Raw genomic sequence first — 24,524 nt, 5'->3', positions numbered from 1 at the left:
GGCTTTTAATCATATCCTGGCCGAGACAAATTTAGACCGTTGACTAATCAAAAATCGGTTCAGTTAGAGGGATACCCAACGTCTCAATTTATTGCTACCAAAAGTCTTATAACTACGTTGCAATTATATAAAAACCCGTAAATTGAGTTTAATCAAAGGAGTATACTACACATTTCAATCACGCCCCCATCCCGTGATACAGCGTGGCATTAATTTGTCATCGACCACTCTTCAGGGCTATTGAGTCAACAATAAAGGAAGGGAAAGGGGTTTCAGGCTTTACATGAACTTGGAGGGAAAAGACCTGAAATTATTAAAACTTTATTTTTATTTATATATTTTTTATTAGAGATGAGAAAGAATTGCTGCTCTATGATGATGTAAAGTATATAAAATTAGGTAAAATTTTTATATTTATTTAAGATACTAAACAAAATTAAACCTTCTGTAGATTAAATTAAAGGTTTAAAAGTTAGAACACTGCTTGTTTTAGCCAAACAATCAAAGTACTCAACGTTTTAATCAAACCAAATAAATGTCGTTTTAATGAAAAAAATGTTTTAGGAAGAAATATTTGCCTATCAATCTGGGATTATTTCAAGGTATTTGATTTTAGTTTAGTTTTATATCCTTATAATAAAGTAACAGGATGTGTGTTTGTCGTGTGTCTGCACCAAAGGATCTCGCTAACCGCTGAACCGATATGGTTCCCCTTAACAAGGTAGCTTTTCATAGGTTTATAACTATTTTGTGGAAGGGTACCACCACCCTCCCCAGAGAAATCGACAAAAAGAAAAAAAGACCGCTTTACGGACATTTTTGCAATTAGCTAAAAACACAACTATCACCATCTATCGGCGAAAAAAATATTTTTGGTTTATTTGCTGATTTTACAATAGATTGAAAGAAATAATTTTACGTGTCCCTAGAGGCCTCTTAAATATGAGTATAAAATGAAGGGTAAAATTACTTTAAATGATAATTAACCTCCCAATAATTAAGAACTTGTTGGTCAGTGGTAGGCTTAAATTTTAGTGTAAGGTTAAACATGGATGGGTTAAATTGTTAAAAAGTCTAAACTACCTTAAACTTTTACAATATCAAAAAGTAATTACCTTAATAATCATGACATTTGTTTAAAATTCTTAATTTAAAAATATTAAGATTACTGGAAATCTCACTGGCGAAGACAAGGAACATCCTTTTGCAAGGTGGAGAAACTTCTAGATTTCCCTCAAATCGCCTAGTCGAGCATAGAAAACCCCGTCCCTTGTTTTAAAGTCAAATTAAAATAACGGGGCGGGGTTAGTTTTCCATTTGTTTGTTTATTACTTTTTGTTATCATTGGTTAGGTTATATTGGGTACTGGGTAGCCCCGCAGGGTTACGGAAAGCACCCCCTCCTCCTCTATTTTTATCTACATCTATCTAAGAAGGGTTTAGTGCTCGTTAGACACTTTGAGGGAAAGCACTAGAAACTTAAACTAATAACAATTTTCAAATTGTTAAATATTCGATTTTCAACAATATAAAGAATGATAATTGAAAACAAGATTGTTCTTTTTATATAAATTTTATTAGCGCAGCCACTCTAATTAATGACTGTTTTGTTTAGTAATGGGCCAAAGAACTGTAATCTTCAAACTCTAAGGTATTTTTCCTTTTAAAATATGCTATTATTATCATTACTAGCGGCTTCAACTCTTTGGGTAGGGTACTTGAAGGAAGGTGGAGGGGAGAGGAGTGTTTACCCTCTACTTAAATTAAATTTTGAAAAGAAAAAGTAAAAAATTTGGGGGATAAATTTATAATAGTGGCGATATCTCTTTACTACCCTGACCGAAAATAATTAAAAATCTGGACCTATGACATGCTTCATTGTAAAGAAGAACCTTATCAGTTCAGCTATTAGCTAGATTCTTATCACACGGACAAATACATATCTTGTTAATTTCAAATACAGATAACCAGATGCCAATCACTAAATCATAAATAATAGTGTCAAAACTAGTCAAAAAAGTAAAAAAATTGTAGTAAATAAGATAGGAGATTTGTGTGACAGAAACATTATCTATACTAATATTAAACTTATCATTGTCAAAACAAATGTAATATAAATATTTTTTAATTTTCTAGAGTTCACGCAGAAGAGAGAGAAAAAATAAAGGCTGCCTTTAATGCAAAAAATACAGGAATATTTATTACTTATCTAATTACAAACTTATCCTATTAAATAAAGTGGTAAGGTTTTCATTTTTTTCTTAAAACTTTGCAAACCCTACAATATAGGGAATCTTTTCTTATGTCCTGAGACGGGTTTAAACAATTTTATTTTTAGATTTAAGCCGTATCTCTCTTCCTATTGAATCTAGATGCTATTAGTGCACCCACGTTTAACAAATAGTTTTATGTCACTTTGACCTTTGTACGGTGTTTGACTACAAAAATAATAATGTTTATAAGTAGTGAAGCCATCAAAGAGATGTTCGTATCTGAAATTTCTTACTGATTTTCGGTGATTTTATGATGTACCAACAAAATCAAATCGAAATGATATTAATACATCCAAAATATATCAACATGATTATAAAAGGCTTATAAACTTGTAGAATTAGATTAAAGAGATTCTATGCTTTCTAAATTAAAGGAATCATCTTATATAGTTTAAATTGGATAGAACAACTCAATTATGATTATAATATCGCTATAGATGGACCAACCAATAATTATGGAAAATCTTTGCTATTACCAATTTTGAATTTAAATAACTCTAATTGACATGTGTGTAATATGATAATATTATAGTAATAAATATTCTAATTAGATGGAGAGGAAGAGATTCAAGAAAAGGTAATAGTTATTTCTCGCCTCGTATTATAGACAGCTTTACGCGGATAATAAAATGAAAATTTTGAGATTTAAACTACTTTTGTTAAGCTGAGAACCGGTTCTAATCCAGCGGATAACTATTGGTTTTGAAGCCATACTGGAAACCATTTTAATTTTCATTTACATAATGTATAGAAGTTTAGCGTATTTTTCTTCAATTAAATTAATCTGCCTATATACCCTAAGACCTATTGAGCCCTATAAATCATCCCCTTTATATTTGGAATAAATGGGAAAGTTGGGTTTATTTTATTCTCTCTGTGGTGGGTCTTGACCCTGCAAGGCCAATACCCAACACCCACTACCCAATATGAACTAACCTAGCCTAATATAATAAACAAACAAACGAAAAATAATTTTATTTAAGACATCATCAATTTTTTTAAAAATTCATTTAGATATTTTTTGTTAAAAAGAACAAAAACTAAATATTTTTCTTTCATGATGAAAAGTAATTAATGATTTTACACACCAAGCGTATTATACATATAATGCTTAATTTCCCTCACTATGTAACTATATTTCCCTCACTATGTAACTATATTTTCCTCACTTTGTAACTATATTTCCCTCACTATGTAACTATATTTCCCTCACTATGTAACTATATTTTCCTCACTTTGTAACTATATTTCCCTCACTATGTAACTTTATTTCGCTCACTATGTAACTATATTTCCCTCACTATGTAACTATATTTCCCTCACTATGTAACTATATTTCCCTCACTATGTAACTATATTTCCCTCACTATGTAACTATATTTCCCTCACTATGTACTATATTTTCCTCACTACGTAACTATATTTCCCTCACTAAGTAACTATATTTCCCTCACTATGTACTATATTTCCCTCACTATGTAAATATATTTCCCTCACTATATAACTATATTTCCCTCACTATGCACTATATTTCCCTCACTATGTAACTTTATTTCCCTCACTATGTAACTATATTTCCCTCACTATGTAACTTTATTTCCCTCACTATGTAACTATATTTCCCTCACTATGTAACTATATTTCCCTCACTATGTAACTATATTTCCCTCACTATGTAACTATATTTCCCTCACTATGTAACTATATTTCCCTCACTATGTAACTATATTTCCCTCACTATGTAACTATATTTCCCTCACTATGTAACTATATTTTCCTCACTTTGTAACTATGTATCGTGGTGCTTTTTCTTTTCAACATGATTGTAAAATTTATATATTAAAGATAAGTCTTTGTTTTTTTATCTCGTTCCGTTCAATATTTATTCTAGTGTGTGGGGAGGGTTTAAAATCTTCTCCTCTCCTCTCATCTCCATCATTATTATGACGTTACATGGCTGATTTTTGAGACACTTTGCCCTGCTACCAATCTTTTCTTGAATTTAATATAATCTATATGTTATGGTCGTTGTCATTCTTGTTTTCTTAAATAATGAATGTTTATTTGATTAAATTTCTATAAAAGATTAATTAAAAGTGGCACTCATAATTTTGTAAGTAACGTGAATTATGTATCATAAAATAAGCAAGGATAATTGTATCCAAAAGTAGGAAATTAATAAAAAATCACAATAACATGGATAGAAAAGAACAGGAAACTATTATTTTTATAAAGGAAGTTTGTAAAATTATGAATTTATAGTAAAGTTAAATGAAAATACTAAAAATATTGAAACAATTTGTTTGAAAGTATGGTGACATGTCCTAGTTGTAGAGAAGCTAGGATAATGATATACCAAGTAGCGCATATTTGAATGGTAAGGAATAACTAAATCACCTCCCACACGACAAACTAATTTTATTACAGGTTCATAAAAAAAACCACGGTATCCTCTCAATATATTACATACATATCAAAAGTGAATATTATAAGAAATTACTGATGGACACATCCAGCTGGTTATAAGCGAGGAAAATATTGTTCATAGCTAGGGCAGCAATAATAAGGTAACAAAATTCAAGATTCTCAGGAAATATTAAATTAAAGGGGAACAAAACTTGGTAACTAATTATAAATTAACAAAATACAGACAAACAGTCGTGCGGATATTCTAAAATTGTAAAACAGCTCCGCTAAAACTAAAAATAAAGAAACATGAGTAAATAACGAGGGAAATTAAAATTTTGTACAATATATTATGTATCTAATGATACTAGGAAGGAAGGAAGGAAATATTGAAATTTAAATTATAAAGGTCTCCAAACTTTTATAAACACAATTTCTTATCTACAGCTCAAAAGTCTCGAGGACTTTATTAAATCTTAATTGGGTTATGAATATGCAAATCCTTAGTGTCTAAACTTTTCCACCTATAATTTTAATCTATAGAAGACAGTGTTCATAAATTTATCGTTAACATCAGTTAACATCCCTGAAATCTTTTGATTTAGAAAACAGTGCCATCAAAAGTTTTGTCTTTGAGAAGAAGAAGAGAATTACTTGGTCTCGTCGGCAAAGCATTTCAACAACATCAGGTTTTATGCTATTTTCTATTGAAACAAGGACAATAGTATTCATTAGTAGCAGAGGAAATATGGTCAGTTTAAATTTTTAGCCCTTCATTTTCCCTTTTTACCTAGATCATTTCAATATTGTTCAGCATCTGTCGAGCCATATTCAAACTATTTATTGATTAAATTTTTCAATAATTTGTTATTAAAACCGTTTAAGCTGGGAAAAATGGATCATTAAATTGTAAATTACACTGGTACCCAAATTTTATTCTTTGGGTCCTCTTTTTAATTTTGATTGGTTTGTTCAAAACTAATGGTGCCTAAACTTTTCAACCCAAAACTTTAATCTATTAAAGGGGTAATTTTGTTTATCATCTTTAGGGATGTGTATCTTTTTATCGTACCTTACTTTATCTCTTATGATCTCTGGTCATAGGGAAGACATTTATTGACCTTACCTATCTATCCTAGAGACTAGGGGTGAAGCAACAAAAGTAATTATTTTCAGAAACGACAAGTGCGTATGACAACAGCCACAATTTCTCCATTTCAAATTTCCCCATTTTCTATGAAGGGCGGTCAGTCTTTCACACAACGATCTTTACAGCTTTCAGGTTAGTCAATACACTGCGGACAAAAGAACTAATGACAGGCCATTATATATTTAAATTGACCAATGGTAGGCCAGTATTTCGTCGTATTTTTAAAGGCACTATATAAAGCTTTGATAAATTGGAGTTAAAAATTTTGGATAATCTTTTGTCCGATTAAATAACAATGCTTATTATCACAATTTCTATCAAATATTTTGCTAATATCAATAATAAAAAGTTGTAAGTGTGTCATTTTATAAATTTCATTTGAAGCCGACTAAGTTCTTTTTTTAAAAAGGAGAAATTAAAACATATATTTTATTATTTTATTTAAACCATAAATCTAAGAATATGGCCCTTTTTGGGATTCAAAATCTACAAAAATAAATATCTCAGATTATCATTCCTGAAAAAAATCATGAATGCAATTTTCAAAGTGAATTTTTCTTTCCATAAAAAATGATAATTCATACATTAAAATCCATTTTTTCATTATTCTTTTTTTTCGCCCTCTTAAATAAATTATCAAATATATGATATGATGTAACCTTTCATAAAAGTATAAGTCTGTAGAAGTCTGTACACTTTCGAACAAAACAAATTATTTCAAACAGTTTATTTGGAGAAAAGTTGTGTGAGACTTGCTTAAAACCTAGGTTTTGTCGAAGTGATATGTGATGTATTTGTTTAGATTTATTGTCATCCAGTTCTACATTCAGAAGTTCGAGCCTTACAAGTCCAAATTCAGGGTAAGAAATAACTTTTAGTAACTTTATTTGTAGATTATTACAGATTTAGATGTAAGCTCAATCTTATTCGTTGGCTCGAAAACTTATAGTTTTTTTGATTTTTTTTTGTTTTTTTATTCATTACCTTAAGCATATATGTATGTATGTATATTATAGACAAAATAACCTTTGTTTAATGAGATTCAAATTTATGTATCATTAATATTATATTTTTGTTAGATTTGGGTTGTCAGGACCGCCGCCGCTATCATTTGACTTCTTAGACAGTCTAGAAAACAATTATCAGGTTATAAAAGAGAAACTTTTCTAGCTACATATAAGGTGGGTCTGCTGGTCTGCTTCCCATGGATGTTGATTATTGCTGTTTTCTACAACAACCTTTTACATTTAGAATAGATAGTAATCGCATCGTATATTAAACAGCTCTCCGCAGATATTAAAATGAAAAATTATAAGCTTAAAACCAGTTTTCTTAGTCCCGATTAATTTTATGATTTTTTATTTCAATACTTGTGGAAATTTGTTTTTAATACGATGCTATACGTGATTTTTTAATCTGGATATATTTAGTAGGTTTCGAAACCATACTGGAAAATAAATCATTTAAAGGAACCCTGCAAGAAATACCCCGCTTTAACTGCTTAAAGCCTGCCATGAGTAGACCCAATACCCAAAATTTGAAGCCTCCAGCTTCACTAACAAAAAAAGTTGCAGGTGCCGAAGTCAAGGGCTAAAAAAACTGGTTTTAATCTTATGATTGTACATTTTTATATTCGTAGAAAGCTGGATATAATACGCTCGATGCTAGACATAGTTTTTTCGTATGGATGAGAACCGGTTCCTATCCACCGGATTCGAATAATTACGAGAAAAGGTTTTATTAAAGTCGAATATTTGGTGGTTTTTTATCAAGTTTCTATCGAGCACTGAAACCCCTCCCGTTTAGAAAAAGAATTTAAAAAAAGTTTTTGTCTAACCCTATGGGAGAAACTAATTATAGCCTTACCTAAACTGACCTATCCTTATAAGTAAAAGAATCTCTTTCTGTGTGTTCCGAAGGATCTTGCTAACCACAGAACCGATATGGTTCTCCTTTACAGGTCCTGGGAAGGTTTATAACTATTTTTTTTAGGGTACCGCAACCCTATTTTTAGAGATTGTGTAATCTTTATACAGACTTTTTAATGGTTATAATTTTAGGAGACGCGTAGCAACCCAATAACACCGCTAAGATCTGAGAACAGCGCCAACATTGGAACACAATTATCTTGGCAAAAGCTGAAGCTTTCCCTAAATAACATTCAGAATGATGCTAAAGAAAATAACAAATATAATGATGTCTTAGATGAAAAGGTAAACAAAGATGAGACCATCCATGAAAGCTTTAAATCTAACAAAAGATAAATTATCAAATATTTTATTTAGCAAGAACAATTTTAAAATCTGATGAATAATGCGGTCAATAAGAGTAGATGTATTAAAAAACAATTATATGTGTTTAAAAGCAAAGCTTTTCTAAACTTAGGATAGGTCCGTCCGTCCGTCTGGAACAGTTAGCTTCTTCTCATTAATTTAAACAGGTTAGAATTGTCCTATCGATTTCAAGCTTTGTACAGGGTGGGGCAAATAAGACCGGACAAACTTTAAACGGCCATAGCGCAAAAACTACTTGACCAATCAGGACGTTTGACCACACTATAAAAAGCTTAGGTAATGACCTTTCAGCACAAAAAAATCTTTGTACGAAGATGGACGTGTACAACGAGCTGGCCGTGCATATGTTCAACAAGGCAGATTCCAAATGCGCCGGTGGTTTAAACTGTATTCTCGACTAGGGCCCACTAAATCTGACCTCAGCCCATCTGTAGGTGAGGTAGAGGTATGCAACTTGCTGGGGATACTGTTAGATACAAATGTAAGACACTACAAAAGACTAGAGCTTTCTTTTTGAAATGGCTTGGCCGTAGTACTCCAGCAAAGTGAAACGGGTCAGATTTTGAGATGTAAAAAACGTCAAAAACCATAAAAATTCGTGAAAATTTCTCGGTTCTTGACTTCAGGGACCCATATTGAACTTAAAAACTCATTCCATTGCAAAAAACGCGATATTCAGTTTGTTTAAATATTCAATTAATTAGGTTTTTTCAAGAATGTCAAGCGTGGGAAAATTTTTCGAGTGTGGGAACCATTTAATTTTCATTTAAATGGTACATATGATTTTCATTTAATTTCATTTCTAGGACCCGTGGGAACTTTTTTTTAACGTGAGAACCATTTAATTTTCATTGAATTTCATTTTTTGGAAGTGTGGGAAAAAACGGGAGAAAAAATATGTTTTAGTATAAAGAAATGTTCTATCAGTTTCAAACCTTTTTCATTCGATAGATCATACTGACTTTGGAAAAACTGTCAGACCGATTTTTGAAATTCAATCTGTGAAAAAAGATATTCAAGTTTTAATTTTTTTGTTTTGAAAATATTATTTTACATGTATTGCCGCCATCTTGGATTATGATATTTTTTTTGTTAGAAGATTTTTTTTCTAAAATGTTTTTAAAAATTTAACTTTTTACAATAAAAAAATCTTTGAACTTAAATTGACCAATAATTCAAAGATTTTTTCTCTTTGATTTGGAAGATTTTTTATGATTTTTATTTTTAATGTCAAATAAAAACACAACAGTGAAAAAAATGAAAATTAAATGAAAAAACGTTTTATGATTTTATTCAAGAAATTATTTGCTAACATCACCTTTTTGTTGCAATAGAATGTTATTTAAGCAAACAAAATTTAGCATAAATGGATATTTAAATCCCTCGGTATTAAATGATGAGCTAGCGCTCGATCATTTAATACCTTGGGATTTAAATATCCATTTATGCTAAATTTTGTTTGCTTAAATAACTCATTTTAGACTATGGGAAACTTCATGCCATTTCTAAAAAAGGTAAAGAACGTCGTTCGCTCAACTGTGGTCCAAATAAGAGCCTCCGTGTATAAGGGTAGCTTGAAAGTTGGGCGAATTTGGATCCTGCAGTTACTCACGTTCCTAAAGAAATGTGGCCTCCCAGCAGCCCGATCTTAATTCAATAGACTTTTGGGCCTGGGGCTACTTTGAAGCATGCACCAATAGACGTGCCCATACCACAAAGACCTCCCTCATTGCCACTATCAAGGAGAACTACGCCAACTTGGACAGGTACATTTTGACCTGGACCTGCCAGCGGTTGAGGAGGCGGATAAAGGTGGTGATTAAGGCTGACAGCGATTTTATTGAATAATCTAATAGTCATTAGTCATATACCTATTTTGCTTGCCAGTTTTTAAAATTCAATAAAATCTTTAAAATTGACGATTTTATGTTCATTTGTTTAGAAGTTATAATTTGTCCGGTCTTATTTGCCCCACCCTGTATGATGATTCATATAACAGTTGGGTCCGACTTAGAAAGCGCAGCAACTCTATAATCGTTACCGGAAAGTCCGTACGTCAATTTAAAAACATGCTGTTTTTTTACTTTTTTGACAACAAATTTTTGTATGTTAGAATTATCTGATTCATCTGATTTTTTGGTACACTGATTCCTATTACAATAAGGTACAGTGTTATAAGCGACGCATCCCTATAATCAATTCCTTGAGCAGTACCATGTATTTCAGCAGTTTTGCAACAAATTTAAGTAAAATTAGGATTATTCAGTTTTGACACGCTACTAGTGTTAATGTCCGTTTGTCCTATTATTTCAGAGCTTCGCTTTCATGAATGTTGTCATTCTTGTTCAGTTGTAGTAAATTAAAATATTGTGACCGAATATGTAACCATGAACCAAAAAAATTAAACCTATTTTCAATTGATTTTGTTTATTTTTTTAATTCGCCATTTTATGATAATTGTAATGATCACAACTGAAGATTTTGTTTATTAATTCAAAGTAATAACCGTCATGTATGAATGTACATTGTACAAGGTTAGTGATAAAGTAAGTAAAATCACTCTCCAACAATTTGGCCTTAAGAATTAAAAAATGTAACCAAGAATGGTTAAATAAAATTAAAACCCTTTGACCTGCCATTTTTTAGGCAATTTATAACCTTATAATTTAACTTTGGGCTCGGGAACGAAGTAGAGGTTGGAAACAACAATATGATGTTTGGCTGGGAAACCGCTAAAGGACCAGTCAGGCGGATGATTCTGAATTCCCGCAGACCAGCAAAAATGTTTCAGTCAGGCCAGACAGAAAACATTTGCCGAGAAATGCTTAAAGCCAGGGTTGATATCCTGCCTATTACCGAATCAAGGTGGACAAATAATGGAGAGTTTAAACATCATTCTGACTTGAAAATACTTTACTCAGGCCATAAGAATGAGGATCTAGGACATAACCAAGGGGTGGCTCTTATGCTGACCAAGCAAGCAGAGCAGGCCATGATCAGTTGGCAACCCCATGGTCCAAGAATCATGGAGGCTTACTTCAAATCCTCAGATAAAAACATCAATCTGAGAATAATAGTAGCATATGCTCCTACAGAACAAGCAGATACAGAGGTAAAAAACGAATTTTATGACCAGCTTGACTCTGTATTTAAGAATGGTCATAAAGAAAAGGACCTGACCATGCTCCTAGGAGATTTCAATGCTCAAGTGGGGAGTAATAATGAGAATTTAGAAGAAGTCATGTGCAGATATGGCCTAGGCTTAAGTAATGGAAAGGAAAATGACAATGGTGATAGACTTGTAAGTTTTTGTACTGAAAACAAACTTGTCATTGGTGGAACCATCTTCAAACACAAGAAGATTCATACTGCCACCTGGAGATCACCAGATCAAAGAACCTTTAATCAGATAGACCACATCTGTATATCTAGACGTTTTAAAGGGTATCTCCTTGATGTCAGGGTTGAAAGAGGACCTGATGTTAATTCAGACCATTATCTTCTATCTTCTAAAGTTCGGCTTAGATTTAAAAAGCAGGACACAAAGCCTAACCCCAGGAAAAAATATAATTTAACAACCCTTCAAAACTCTGAAAAGCTACAAGAGTTTAAGCTCACTCTAAAGAACAGATTTGAGTTGTTGACTCTTTAAGAGGATGATGAAGTTGAAGATATTTGGCAAGGTATCAAAAAAGTTTATAATGATACTAGCCAAGAAAAATTAGGTTTCAAAAAGGCTAACCAAAAGCCGTGGATCACTCAAAGATCCATTGATCTCATGGATCAAAGAAGAGAGGTAAGACAAAAGACACTCTCTAGAAACTCTCCAGAAGATAAAGACCTGTATAAGATGCTTAGCAGGGAAATCCAAAGAAGTGTCAGAATTGACAAAAAAGAACACTTGGAAAACCTTGCTATGCAAGCAGAAAATGCTGCTAATCAAAATAGAATGAAAGATGTCTATGAGATTACTAAGAGCATTGCAGGTAAAGTACACAAATCAGGATCACACATCAGGGACAAGGATGGTTCACTCCTTAAAACTGATGAAGATATTCTAAATAGATGGGCAGAGCATTTCACTGAACTGCTGAATCTTCCAGTTCCAGAGGAAGAAACTGAGATTCCACCCTCAGATGCACTTGACATTGACTGTCGAGCGCCAAATCTATTGGAAATCAAGGAGGCCATTAAAAGTTTGAAAAATAACAAGGCCGCTGGACCTGATAACCTCCCAGCTGAGGTCATAAAAGCAGACCTAGATACGTCTGCTGAGGCATTCCTACCTTTGATCACAAAGATATGGAATGATAAGTTATGCCCAGAGGACTGGAAGAATGGACATATCTCAATACTAGCCAAATAAGGAGACTTGACCCAATGTGGAAACTACAGAGGGATAATGCTCCTTTCAGTACCTGGACGTATCCTTAGTAAGATTCTTCTTAATAGAATAAAGAAGAAGGTTAATGAAAAGCTAAGACCTAATCAGGCTGGATTTAGACCAAACCGTTCCACTATTGATCAGATAACCTCTCTAAGAATCATTATAGAGCAATCCAAGGAATGGAACTCTGAGCTTTTTGTAAACTTCATTGACTACAAAAAAGCATTTGATTCTTTAGACAGAAGATCTCTCTGGAAAATCTGCCGACACTATGACATTCCAGAAAAGATAATCAATATCATTAAAGCTATCTATCATAAAGGAGGTGGAAATGTAATGTATAAAGGTAAACTATCAACCTTTTTTGAGATTGTAACAGGCGTCAGACAAGGATGCCTTCTTTCTCCCTTCCTTTTCCTCCTTGCCATTGACTGGATCATGAAGAACTGTGAAAGTAATGATGGCATTCGCTGGGAGCTATTTGGCAATCCCAAATATTTAGGAGATCTGGACTTTGCTGGTTATATTGCTTTGTTAACAAGCAATAGAAGTCAAATGCAAAGAAGGACTAACAGGATAGCTGAAACCTCCAAGAAAATTGGATTAGAAATAAATGTTCCTAAAACCAAAATACTCAGATTAAATGCAAATTCCCAAGAACCAATTACTATTGGAGACCAAATTCTTGAGAATGTAGATTGTTTTGAGTATCTTGGAAGTAAAATTGATGAAGCTGGAGGCACTTTAACAGATGTTAAAGCTAGAATTAACAAATCTAGGACAGCCTTTGCCAGCCTAAACAAAATTTGGAATTCCAACAACATCTCCATAAAGACTAAGTTAAGACTGTTCAAGTCAAATGTTCTCTCTGTTTTGCTGTATGGGGCTGAAACTTGGTTCCTAAACACAGCAGTGGTCTCCAAGCTACAGACATATGTCAATAAATGTCTCAGGAGAATCCACAAGATCTTTTGGCCAAATAAGATCACAAATGCTGAGCTTCTAGAGCGCAGTGATATGTCAGACATTAAACTGACAATAAAACAGAGAAAATGGAGATGGTTGGGGCACACTCTAAAGAAAGGGCATGATGATATAACCAATCAAGCCTTGACTTGGAACCCCCACATAGGAAAGAGGAAACCAGGTAGACCAAAAACAACCTGGAGGAGGGAACTCTTAAGTGAACTGAAAGCTAAGGAAATTCCATCTTTCAGCAATGCCTCAAAACGTGCCGAAACAAAGGAAGATTGGAGAACCATTGTGCATGGCCTACGTTCTGCCGAGAACTAAAAGGCAATGATGATGATGATAACCTTATATAAATTTTATAGTTAAAATCACAATACATTTTATCTTGTTTATTAAGGTTGAAGATGATCTAAGTTTGTTCAAAACCCCGTCAACCAAAGATGGACAAACAGACAGAATGACTGATCTAGAACTTGACCTCCTTATGAGTACAAACAGGTTATTTTCCAACAGTAGCTTAATGTCTGTCTGTGTGTGTGGTTCACCTTTACAGTGAGGCTTTTTATTGGACCAGGAAGGTTTGTAACTTTTTTGGGGGGGGGGAAGGGAGGAAGTAAGTACCTAATCCATTCCGAAAGAAATCGCCCCTGGAAAAATATATCCTCTCCAAAAAATATGTTTTTTACTTTTTCTTTTTAAGACCTAATTGGAAAGTGTAGGATCCTTTTACTCAACCCCACAATCTCCCCCCCCCCCCTCCCGTCCTAGCAAACCTGTTTTTCTATACTAGAGAGCCCGTAGATGCAAAGGGCGAAGCCTCTAGTCGTTAGGTAATCTACTTTGAAAGCACACTTGACTTTTCAAAAGCACTTGACACTTATATATCTAAGTGTGTTGCCATTATACAAATGTACTAAATTCAATTAAAAAATAATTTGAAATGTAAAGATTCGGTGTTATAACCTTTTAATCAAGTAAATTCTTTAGTAACAGCAGATATTTTTAGCTTTCAGCTATTTTGTTTCAATTTTGTGGTAAGGGACAATCACACAGAAAAGGCCAATGATTTCATGCTACAAAAATGTCGAAATGATAAAAAAAATGAATAAAGATCTTGAGAACTGCATGTTTTTATGGGTTGCACGTTCGCCCCCACCCTCCCCTAGAGGCTAGGGGAAAAAACACTTGTCCCGACTAACATATTATCGACTTGTCGATATTCTTAGGACAACATGACATAACAACAAACCGAAAATTTAACAAGGATTTTAATTACTTACACACAAAACAAATGTTTTTGCTTGCCGTTTAGAATATTTAGCTGTCCTTTGGACATAATTATCCTTGTTTCTGTTTAATTAAAATGTTTTCCTAGGTCGACAACATCAAGTAGCAAACAGTTAAGAAGTGTTAGGTTCCAACTCTCTCAGGATTCTAAGGAAATTAACAAAAACAGTTTAAATTGTATTTTCTTAATTAAATCTAATCTAAAATTTAAATTGCATAATATAATATTATAGAATTTACCAACAACAGAGGCTAGGTATAAGAAGGAAAAAATGTACCCCCCTACCCTTTTTAAATTTATTTCAAAACAAGGGGTGTTGGTTTCAGTCAGTGCTCGAAAAGGCACTTTGAGAAAAATTACCAACGAATATAAATGCATTAGAATTGTTTAATTTGTTTGAATAAAATTAGGAAAAGTTAAGAAGTTGCTCCAGATCTATAGATTACAGTGAAAAAGTTACCAAGAAAACCACAAATTTCAGGTAAATCCTCATATAAAAGCAACAGGATGTTTGTTTGTGTGTGTAGCGAAGGTTCTCGCTAACCGCTGAACCAATTTTGTAATAATATACAGTAAACCTTTTATAGTTGCAGGAAAGGTTTCTAATTATTCTGGGGTGGGTGTACCTTCCATCCTCCCTCCCAAGAGAAATCGTAGACAGAAAAAAATAAAAATTCGCCCCCCCCCAAAAAAAAAAAATTATAAAAGAATCATCCTATCAAATAAAGTTTACGTAATATAAGTATGATGGATATCTGTGTAAATGTTTGTCTGTCTGTATGTTTAGTAAGATCTCGTCAACGGCTATACCGATTGTTTAAAAATTATAGAGAAGTTTTGTATTAGTCCAGGGCTCTAACTCTGGGCAATCATTAACAATTACCTAACCTAAAATAACCTATCAAAATCTACTGTGAAAATACGACGAAACCTGCTAAATTTAATTTTGAATAAAAAGGTAATTTTTACGTAAATCTGCACTCTTACTGAGCAAATTTAATAAAATTTATATTTAACAAGGATGACAATATCCATAAAAGCGAAGCTCTGAAACGGTAGGACAAACGGACATTAATACTTATATAGTGTCAGAACTGAATAATCAGAATATAAATGTATAAGAGTCAAAGCAAAATTGTGAGTAAATTTGTTGAAAAACTACCTGATACAGGATAATGTTTATGGACATACTTACATTTTTAGGACTTGATTATAGAGTTGCTTCGCTTATAACATTATACTTTGTTGTCCCAGAAATCAACATATCAAAAATCAGATCAATCGGATGATTAGATCACATAAAAATTTGTTGTTAAAAAAGTAAAAAAAATCAACATGTTTAAAATGGACGTACGGACATTCTTGTAATGATTATAGAGTTGCTACGCTTTCTAAATTGTACCTAACTACTACAGGAATCATCATGCAAAATTTAGAATCGATAGGACAATTCTAACCTGCTTAAACTAACGAAAAAAGCTATCCGTTTGTGACGGACGTACGGACGGACGAACGTACGGACCGACCCTAATTGCAGAAAAGCTTTGCTTTTAATAATTATAGAAAAGCTTCGCTTTTAAAAATATTTAAAACTATTAGGTAATAAAAAACAAATTTTAATTTTGAACTTTAAAATTAAATTGGTTGTAAAATCAAATATTTATGTTAAATGTTTTAAAATAATATTTATAGATAAATTTATTTAAAATAGATTATTTAATACTAGCGGCTACGCCCCCTAGAGGCCTCTAGTGGCACTTTAAATGTTTTTTTTTATATCTAAAATATGTCTATGTTGCGTTTGACGTTTATGTTTACGTTGAACTCTCTTTTTAAAATCGAGAACGTAAAAAAAATTTTGATTTTTTGTGATTTCTCTTGGGAGGGTGGTGGTACCCTCCCCCAAAATAGTTAAAACCTTCCCGTGACATATGAGAATCTACCCTGTAAAGGATAACCCGATCGGTTCAGCGGTTAGCGAGATCCTTCGGTACAGACAAACAAACAGACAAACATCCTGTTACTTTAGTATAAGAATTTATGGAAAAATTAATTTACCTTTTTTTTAAATTATAAAAAATATAAATCTAAGATAGTGTGGATTACTACCTACATCAAATAAACTAAGAATAAAATTTTTAACATGTTTTTTCCTATGACTTTGTCCTGCTAGGGGTCCCTACCCTACGGTGATACTACGTCCCTAACCTAAAGTAATCAACAGACAATCGAAAAACTACGCCTATTTTTCAATTTATTTCAAACGAAAAGGGGAGTGCCCGACGAGACACTTAGATGGATACCGCCGACCAGGGGCGTCCAAGCATTTTTATTTGGGGGGGGGGGTAATCACCCCCTTATCGTCCGCCCCCCTTGGACGTCCTTGCCGCCGACAGTTGCAGAAAAAAGCTATCCGTTACAATCTTAATACTAACAGACAAGATCATTTATAAAAGCTTTGCTTGCAAAAGTGTAAAGTTCAATAATTCTAGTTTCAACCAATAGCTGAAAGTTTATCAATAGCTCTGATTTCACAAAAAAATGAAGCAATCATATATGTAGTTATTATGATAATCTTATTTTTGGTATATTGATTTCTACGACAATCAAACATAATGTTAAAAGCGAAGCAACTCAATAATGTCCATATAAAAAAGCATTTCGTATTCAAGTAATTTTAGACTCATATTTTCTTGTTGCATATTTATATGGTTGTTTGTAAATCCATATGATATGATGTTTGAGCTTCGATTTTGAAAGTTGTTATTTTTTTTTACAGAAAATCGAGTGAACTAAAGACGAAAAAGGAAGTTAGAAAATCATCCGAAGAAACACTTGATAATGAACAGGATGAAAGTCCTTTGAAATCCATAGTCATCCAGAGAAATAGGTAATGGTTATTTTTTAATCTTTTCCACCCCAATTCCTACTTCCATTTTGTATGTGTAAAATTCTGCTTTAAGTTTACCAGTTTTGTGACAAGTACTATCTCTTAATCAGCTTTTTTTTTGCAAAGATACCTGTCAAAAATGCTTCGAGTTTATACGAAAGTCGACATCCTAAATCGGTTAGTTGGTGCTGTCAGCCGCGCGGCTTTGTATATAAGCCACCCATAAAGCCTCAGCCACAATCACCAAATTTCAAATCAGCAGCAGCTACTTATATCCGCAGCCACCATAAGTCCAACTAAGCCCAAGCCACACCAGCTGCAACGATCCAGAACTACAGCCGCGCGACTGTTGATCCTTTTAATTAAAGGCGCTAAGACAAGTTGAGAATAAAAATAAATGTATAAGAATTGAGTATAGACGGAAAATCCAGGTAAATACCTAGCCCAAATGGTGGAAACCGCCTTTATGTTTACTAGCAAATTTCTGTCTGTTCTTGTTTAGCCACTTTGATGTATTTATATTTCCTTCGCTATTATCCGATTTCAAATCCCCAATTGAAAGTCGGCAAAGGGTTCTAAACCCGTTGGTAGAGTTACACTGAGCACGTTGCCCTCTATTCTTTTAGTTTAATAACGAAAAGCTTATTAAAATTTAACCTAAAATTAAATATAATGTAGCCGTGCTGCTTAGTATAAAACGTACAACCATTCTTTTTTATTGCTATGTCCCCAAATATGATTCAATAAAATAAAGGGAGAGGTCATTTTCTAGTAAATCCCGTAAAGGTGTGTGTTATAAGGCCTAAAAATAGTAGTAGAACAATAAGGTGCTCTATATATTTGTATTTCCTATTGAATAGAACAATAGGGAAGAAATTTTTTTTTTTTTTTTTTTGATAACCGTACCTGGAATATCTGAAATTTCTATCAAACGCTTTGTTTGGCTCAAACTGACTCAAATAAAAAAAAATATAATTAAAATAAATCAACCTGTAAAGAATGACTTCTTCCTTTGTTTAATGGTATAGATTGTTCTTAACTTTTACCTTGTACCTATAGAAAACATTATTATTATAATTATATTTTTTTTTAATTTTTGTCAGTTTGAGCCAAACAAAGCGTTTGATAGAAATTTCGTATTTTTTTTAGATAATCCAGGTACGGTTATCAAAAAAAAAAAAAAAATTTCCCTATTTTTCTATTCAATAGGGAATACATATATCTAGAGCACCTTATCGTTCTACTACTATTTTTAGGCCTTATAACACACACCTTTACGGGATTTACTAGAAAATGACCTCTCCCTTTATTGTCATACCTATCATTTTTACATTACATCATCATACTATTCTCTAGTAGAAAAGATTCTCTATGGTTAACCATTTCACTTCAACTTAACTTTAAAACTATGATGGCATTTTAAACAACTTTAAGCGCTTTGATAAAGTCAAAGTTTAGTTTTGCTTTGATCAGGTAGCCACTAATATCATATCACTGCGCTTTTTGAAATAAATAATGCTTATCTCTAGCAAGTTGCTTTAGAATAATTTGACCCAGAAATCTTCTAGAAGCCTAAAATAAGAGCACTTTTATATACAAAGACACGCCCTACATTTTATCAAAATAAGGTATTAGCCATAAGTCCATTAGAGCCACATCCCCCCCCCCCCTTATAAAAAAATGGTTGTTCCAACTACCCAGTTCAATTAGGGTATAAGATATAACCAACAAGCGAAATAATTCTAAAATAATATTTGGGGGGGGGGGGCAGATGGAAAGGTCGTCCTTTCTACGATATTTTGACCTGACATGGCTGGGTTTTATTTAGTATTTGTTTGTTTCATATTCATGGCAAGTGATGTCAAAAGATTTTTTTTTATTTTGAAAAGGAAGCTTTACTAAAATTATTATCGGTCCGTCCGTACGGAAGTAACGGATAGTTATTGATTTCAAACTTTGCAAGATGATTCCAGTAACAGTTTTGTACGATTTATAAAGCGTAGCAACTCTATAATCATTAAGAAAGTTCATTTAAAACATAAATTTTGTTTACTTTTATGGTATGATATAATTTTTCTAGGAATAGGCAATGCATTCCTAGGACAACAAGGTATACTATTATTAGCAAAGCGTCTCTTTATAAGGGGCGATTCGTCGTATTTTTAAAATGGCTTTTTATAGGTTAGGTTATATTGGGTTAGGTGATTGCCCCACAGGGTTAGGTAATTGGCCCCGCAGGGTTAGAGCCCCCCGCAGGGGCTAGAACTGTGAAAAGTACGAAGAATCGCCCCATAAGGTGCGATTTTACGAAAGGGACTATACCCAAAAATTTTGGTATGTTCTTAAACAGTGCTTACTGAAATTTTATAAAATTTGGATTAGACTTAAAGATTAATATTCTGCGCTAAGTTCTGGCACTCCACAAATGTAATTGTTTTTTGTCCTACAGTCCGATTTTAGAGCTTCTCTTTTATGTATTTTGTGAACCTTTTTATTTCGTAGGAAAACTGGCCGAGTACAACAACATCATTTCTCCACAACTACAGAATAAAATCAACAGAAATGGCGGAGATCTTTTAAAAGGTCTATGAATTGTCTATTAAAATGAGAATTTAAAAATTTGACTTTCATTAGAAAGAAAATTTAAACTGTATTGTAGTTAATTTGTACTTGAGTATATCATGTCTGCCAAGATTTAGAGTTTATATAGCCCAATAAAATAAATTTATTCATAAATCATTTTCTCATATTCATTCGAATCCGGTGGATAGGAACCGGTTCTCATCCATACGAAAAAAACTATGTCTAGCATCGTATTATATCCAGCTTTCGAATATAAAAATGTACAAATATAAGATTAAAACCCGTTTTTTTAGCCCCGAAGTGCTGAAGGCGCGGGCTATATCCCCGGAAAGCTGTTAATAATAATGCGAGAAATAACTATTATTGTTTTCAAACCAAAATTTATTTGTGGGTGTTAACAATTATCCTGTTAGGAGCGAAGCCCCTAGAGGCCAAATATGAAGCCACTAGTAAGCAGGGATACTAGTAAGTACAAAAAAGTCCACTTTTTTTTATCTCCATTGACACTGGAACCCACCATGGCCTGGCTACTGTTTTCATGATGATTTTTTTTTTCAACCTATACTTTCTTCAAGTGGGGTGTGATGTAAATTTTTACAAAATAGATCACAGTGCGCATAGACGTCCAAGGGGGGGGGGGGTAATGGGGTGATTACCCCCCCCCCAACGAATTTGGGGCACCCCCGAAATTTTTTTCATTTTACCCCCCCCCCCCCATTTAAAATTTACCCCTTCCCTGGGGGTTCCGTAGGCACCCCCAAACATTTAGGAGGGGGTATTTACCCCCCCTAAACAATTTTGGGGGGTAAAACCCCCCTCCAAAATAAAAAATCTCTAATAAACAAAATTTACCCCTGCCAACAGATTTCAGGGGGGGTAATTACCCCCCCCCCCCCCCCGAAGCAAATTTTACGGCGTACTTCGCGCGCCATTTTACCCCCCCCCCCAAAAAAAAAAAAAAAAAAAAGAATTACCCCCCCTTAAAAAAATTTTAACCCCCCCCCAAAATAAAAAGCTTGGACGTCTATGACAGTGCGTTTGAAGGTGTTGTGACTTTTGTGTCAGAACCTAAATTGGGACATAGTGCATTTCATTACCCTAGGTTAGGTAACTTCATTTCACTTTTCAACAAAATCTAAAATGCAGCCGTTTTTGAGAAAATTAGATTTTTCATCCACTAGGAGTTACCGCATAATCATGACAAGGAAAGCAAAGATTATTTATTTCAAATTTTGAACAATTTTGCTTTTATAAAGTCTGTCATTAAACCCCTCTATATATGATTTATTTAAGGCTTAATTTCCGTGACCTTAGCAAAGCAACTGATAAAAATTGCCGTGAATCAACTCACTTAAGGAGTGGTTTTATGAAGAACTTTATAAAAGCAAAATAGTTTAAAATTTTAAATAAATAATTTTTGCTTTTCTTGTCATGAATATGCGGTATCTTCTAGTGGATAAAAATTGAACTTGAAATTTTCAAATCTAATTTTCTCAAAAACGGCTGCATTTTAGATTTTGTTGAAAAGTGTTCATAAAACCAGTGGCGTGCGAACCGAAGGGGGCATTTGGGGCAATCGCCCCCCCCCTAGCGACCAAAACGCCCCCCCCCCCCTGCCCCCCCCCTAGCCAACGCCCCCCCTGCCCCCCCCTAAATGTTGAAAAATGCCCCATTTTGCCCCCCCCTGGTCAACAAAAATGCCCCTTTTTGCCCCCTACCCTACAAAAAGCAAAACTATCCCAGTTTCCAAAAAAAAGATCAAGAAACACTCAACAACAAAAAAAATTTGGCGCTTCGCGCCAAACAGACAGTTACTATTCATTTAACCTTACCAAATTTTTAAATTAGTGTAGAAATTAGGTTATAATCTTTTTTCACTGAACATAACAAACCAGGTAATAGGAAGTATTTTATTTTGTATAATTTAAACTTTTTACCAAAGAAATTTTGTATATACCCAATGATGTTACACAAAATTACCCCTTATATAGATTACAATTAGTGGATGAAATGTAGGGAAACTCGACTTAATTAACCAACCAATCAAAATTCCATTAAAGTCCCCAAAGTTGTTGAGCCAATGAATAAGAAAATTTTATATGAAATATTGGGGACTAGTGTAATAAATAGCCCAAAAACCCCTCCCTCCCTGCATATTTGAAGAAAAAAATTTGCGCTTCGAGCCCTTCCAAATGGTTTCTGCTTTTTATTACATTGTATATTTTGTTTTTATTTCTATGAAAACATGTGTAAACAACAAATATTTAATCAAAAAGTTATTTTATATAAAAAAGAAACAGCGTTGATATTTATCTAAGCCTTTTTCTCAACACTGTATGTCTGTCTAAATGAATAACTATATATGATGTCATATTATTTTCAGGATAAGTTTATCATTTTTTTTTGTGTACATACCCTTACAAAAAGATATGTTTTTTTTATGGCAATTTTCATTAAAAACCCTTAAAACTAACTACACTCTATATTCCTAACTTGATAAAATATGCCACTCTTGTTGTCTTTAATTGATTTTAGTTCAAAGGGGGAGTAAATATTTTTAGGTGCGCTTCACGCACCGCCCTTATAAATCATTGGAAACACCAATTAAAGTGCCATTTAAAGAGGGTAGGATATGTTGATATAACTTTTTAACTTCTCTCTAATTCACTATGGCTGTCAGTACGTAATGCTAAGGGGGAAATGTGATTTTTTCAACTGCAATTAAAGATAGAAAAAAATTACTTGTTCTTTCATCTACAGATATAAAAATCTCTTAGAAATATGGAAAACTTTAGGGTATAGTCTTTTTTGTGGCAACGCCTCTTAAGGTGCATTTTGTCGTATTTTCACAGTAGCTTTTCACCTATTTATACCTCCTGCGGGGCCAATTGCCTAACCCTGCGGGGAAATCAACTGACCTAACTTAACCTAGAATAACCTATTAAAAGCTACTATGAAAATACGACGAAATGCCCCTTAAGAGGCGTTGCCACAAAAAGACTATACCCCAAAGTTTTCCATATTTCTAAAGATTTTTATATCTGTAGATGAAAGGACAAGTAATTTTTTTTATTTTTTACATAGTTCTTTACATCTTTGGTTTTTATGGTACAATAAATTTTTTTTGTGGATTATAAGATTAAAAAAAATAAAATTTCTTGCTGTTTCGAGCATCCAGTATGTAATTTACTTTGACTGTCATCACACAACATACAGGAAAAAGGATTTTTGACTTTTTCTATCTAAAATATATATTTATTTCAACAGATGCTCTTTAAATCTACTTGTCTGTATTCTTATTAATGATTTTTTGTGCTTTGCTACTTAAAGATGTTGTCATCCTTGTTGTCATACAATAAAAAAATATATTTAAATCAGTTTTACATATTAGGTTAATTGTTGGTAAATTATTTCCAAAATGAGTGTTTTTATCTCCCCCCCCCCAAAATTTTTTTTAATGGGGTTATTTATCCTTCCTGCTGAGATTTTATAACATCCCCTTCCACCCATAAAAAATGTTTTGTGGTGGGGGGGGGGGGGGGGGAGGTTAAATTATCTTCTGTACTTTTTTTTTGAAGATGCTTTCTAGCTCCCTTTTCTTCGGTCATTGCAGGGTGGGGAGAAGGAATGGGGGAGAAGAGATGGGGGGGGGAAGAGATGGGGGATATAAATGGGAAATATGGATGGGGGAAGGGATGGGGAAGAAGGGATAAGGACTAGAAGGCCCATAATCAAATAATCCCACCCCAAAAACGCCCTTATTTAAAATTAGTATATATAATCAAAATGCCCCCCCCTAAAGCAAAGTGCCCCCCCGGGGCACTTTGATTTAGGGGGGGGCAAAATTTTACAAAATCTTCAAAATGCCCCCCCCTAGACAAAGTGCTTCGCACGCCACTGCATAAAACCACTCCTTAAGTGAGTTTATTCATGGCAATTTTTATCAGTTGCTTTGCTAAGGTAACAGAAATTAAGCCTTAAATAAATCATATATAGAAAGGTTTTATGACAGACTTTATAAAAGCAAAGTTGTTCAAAATTTTTAATAAATGATATTTGCTTTTCTTGTCATAATTATGCGGTAACTCCTAGTGGATGCAGGAATAAGGTATAACCAACAAGCAAATTAATTCAGAAATTGATTTGGGGGGCAAAATAACGCAACCTTTGCCTTAAATTGCCTTTTTCAGCTGTCGTTGGGGGGCAAAATTTGTATTTCACCATCGATAATGTAGGGAAATCGCGCATTGTGTACATTATCAATAACCAAAACAATCTTATA

The 24,524-nt window shown here is 33.3% G+C and overlaps 1 protein-coding gene and 1 long non-coding RNA gene across 2 annotated transcripts; both read left to right on the top strand.

Moving 5' to 3' along the window:
- Positions 1–2,827: 2,827 nt before the first annotated feature.
- LOC145320006 (uncharacterized) lies at positions 2,828–15,011 on the top strand. Its single transcript, XM_080162442.1, has 8 exons — positions 2,828–2,849; positions 5,284–5,367; positions 5,855–5,960; positions 6,631–6,688; positions 6,908–6,974; positions 7,889–8,041; positions 13,879–13,979; positions 14,857–15,011. Exons 3-8 carry the CDS (start codon positions 5,870–5,872, stop codon positions 14,999–15,001), a joined length of 615 nt encoding a protein of 204 aa, XP_080018568.1. The 5' UTR covers positions 2,828–2,849; positions 5,284–5,367; positions 5,855–5,869; the 3' UTR covers positions 15,002–15,011.
- Positions 15,012–15,177: 166 nt separating this feature from the next.
- On the top strand, positions 15,178–20,520 carry LOC145320007 (uncharacterized). The gene is made up of 3 exons (XR_013880103.1): positions 15,178–15,250; positions 17,549–17,659; positions 20,162–20,520. It is a non-coding gene; the product is annotated as an uncharacterized LOC145320007 (long non-coding RNA).
- The last annotated feature ends 4,004 nt before the right edge of the window (positions 20,521–24,524 follow it).

This window comes from Acartia tonsa, chromosome 5, assembly GCF_053477335.1.
Source record: "Acartia tonsa isolate MP-2025a chromosome 5, ASM5347733v1, whole genome shotgun sequence".
In the NCBI taxonomy this organism is placed as follows: Eukaryota; Metazoa; Arthropoda; class Copepoda; order Calanoida; family Acartiidae; genus Acartia; species Acartia tonsa.
This window is presented reverse-complemented; position numbering and strand designations above follow the sequence as displayed.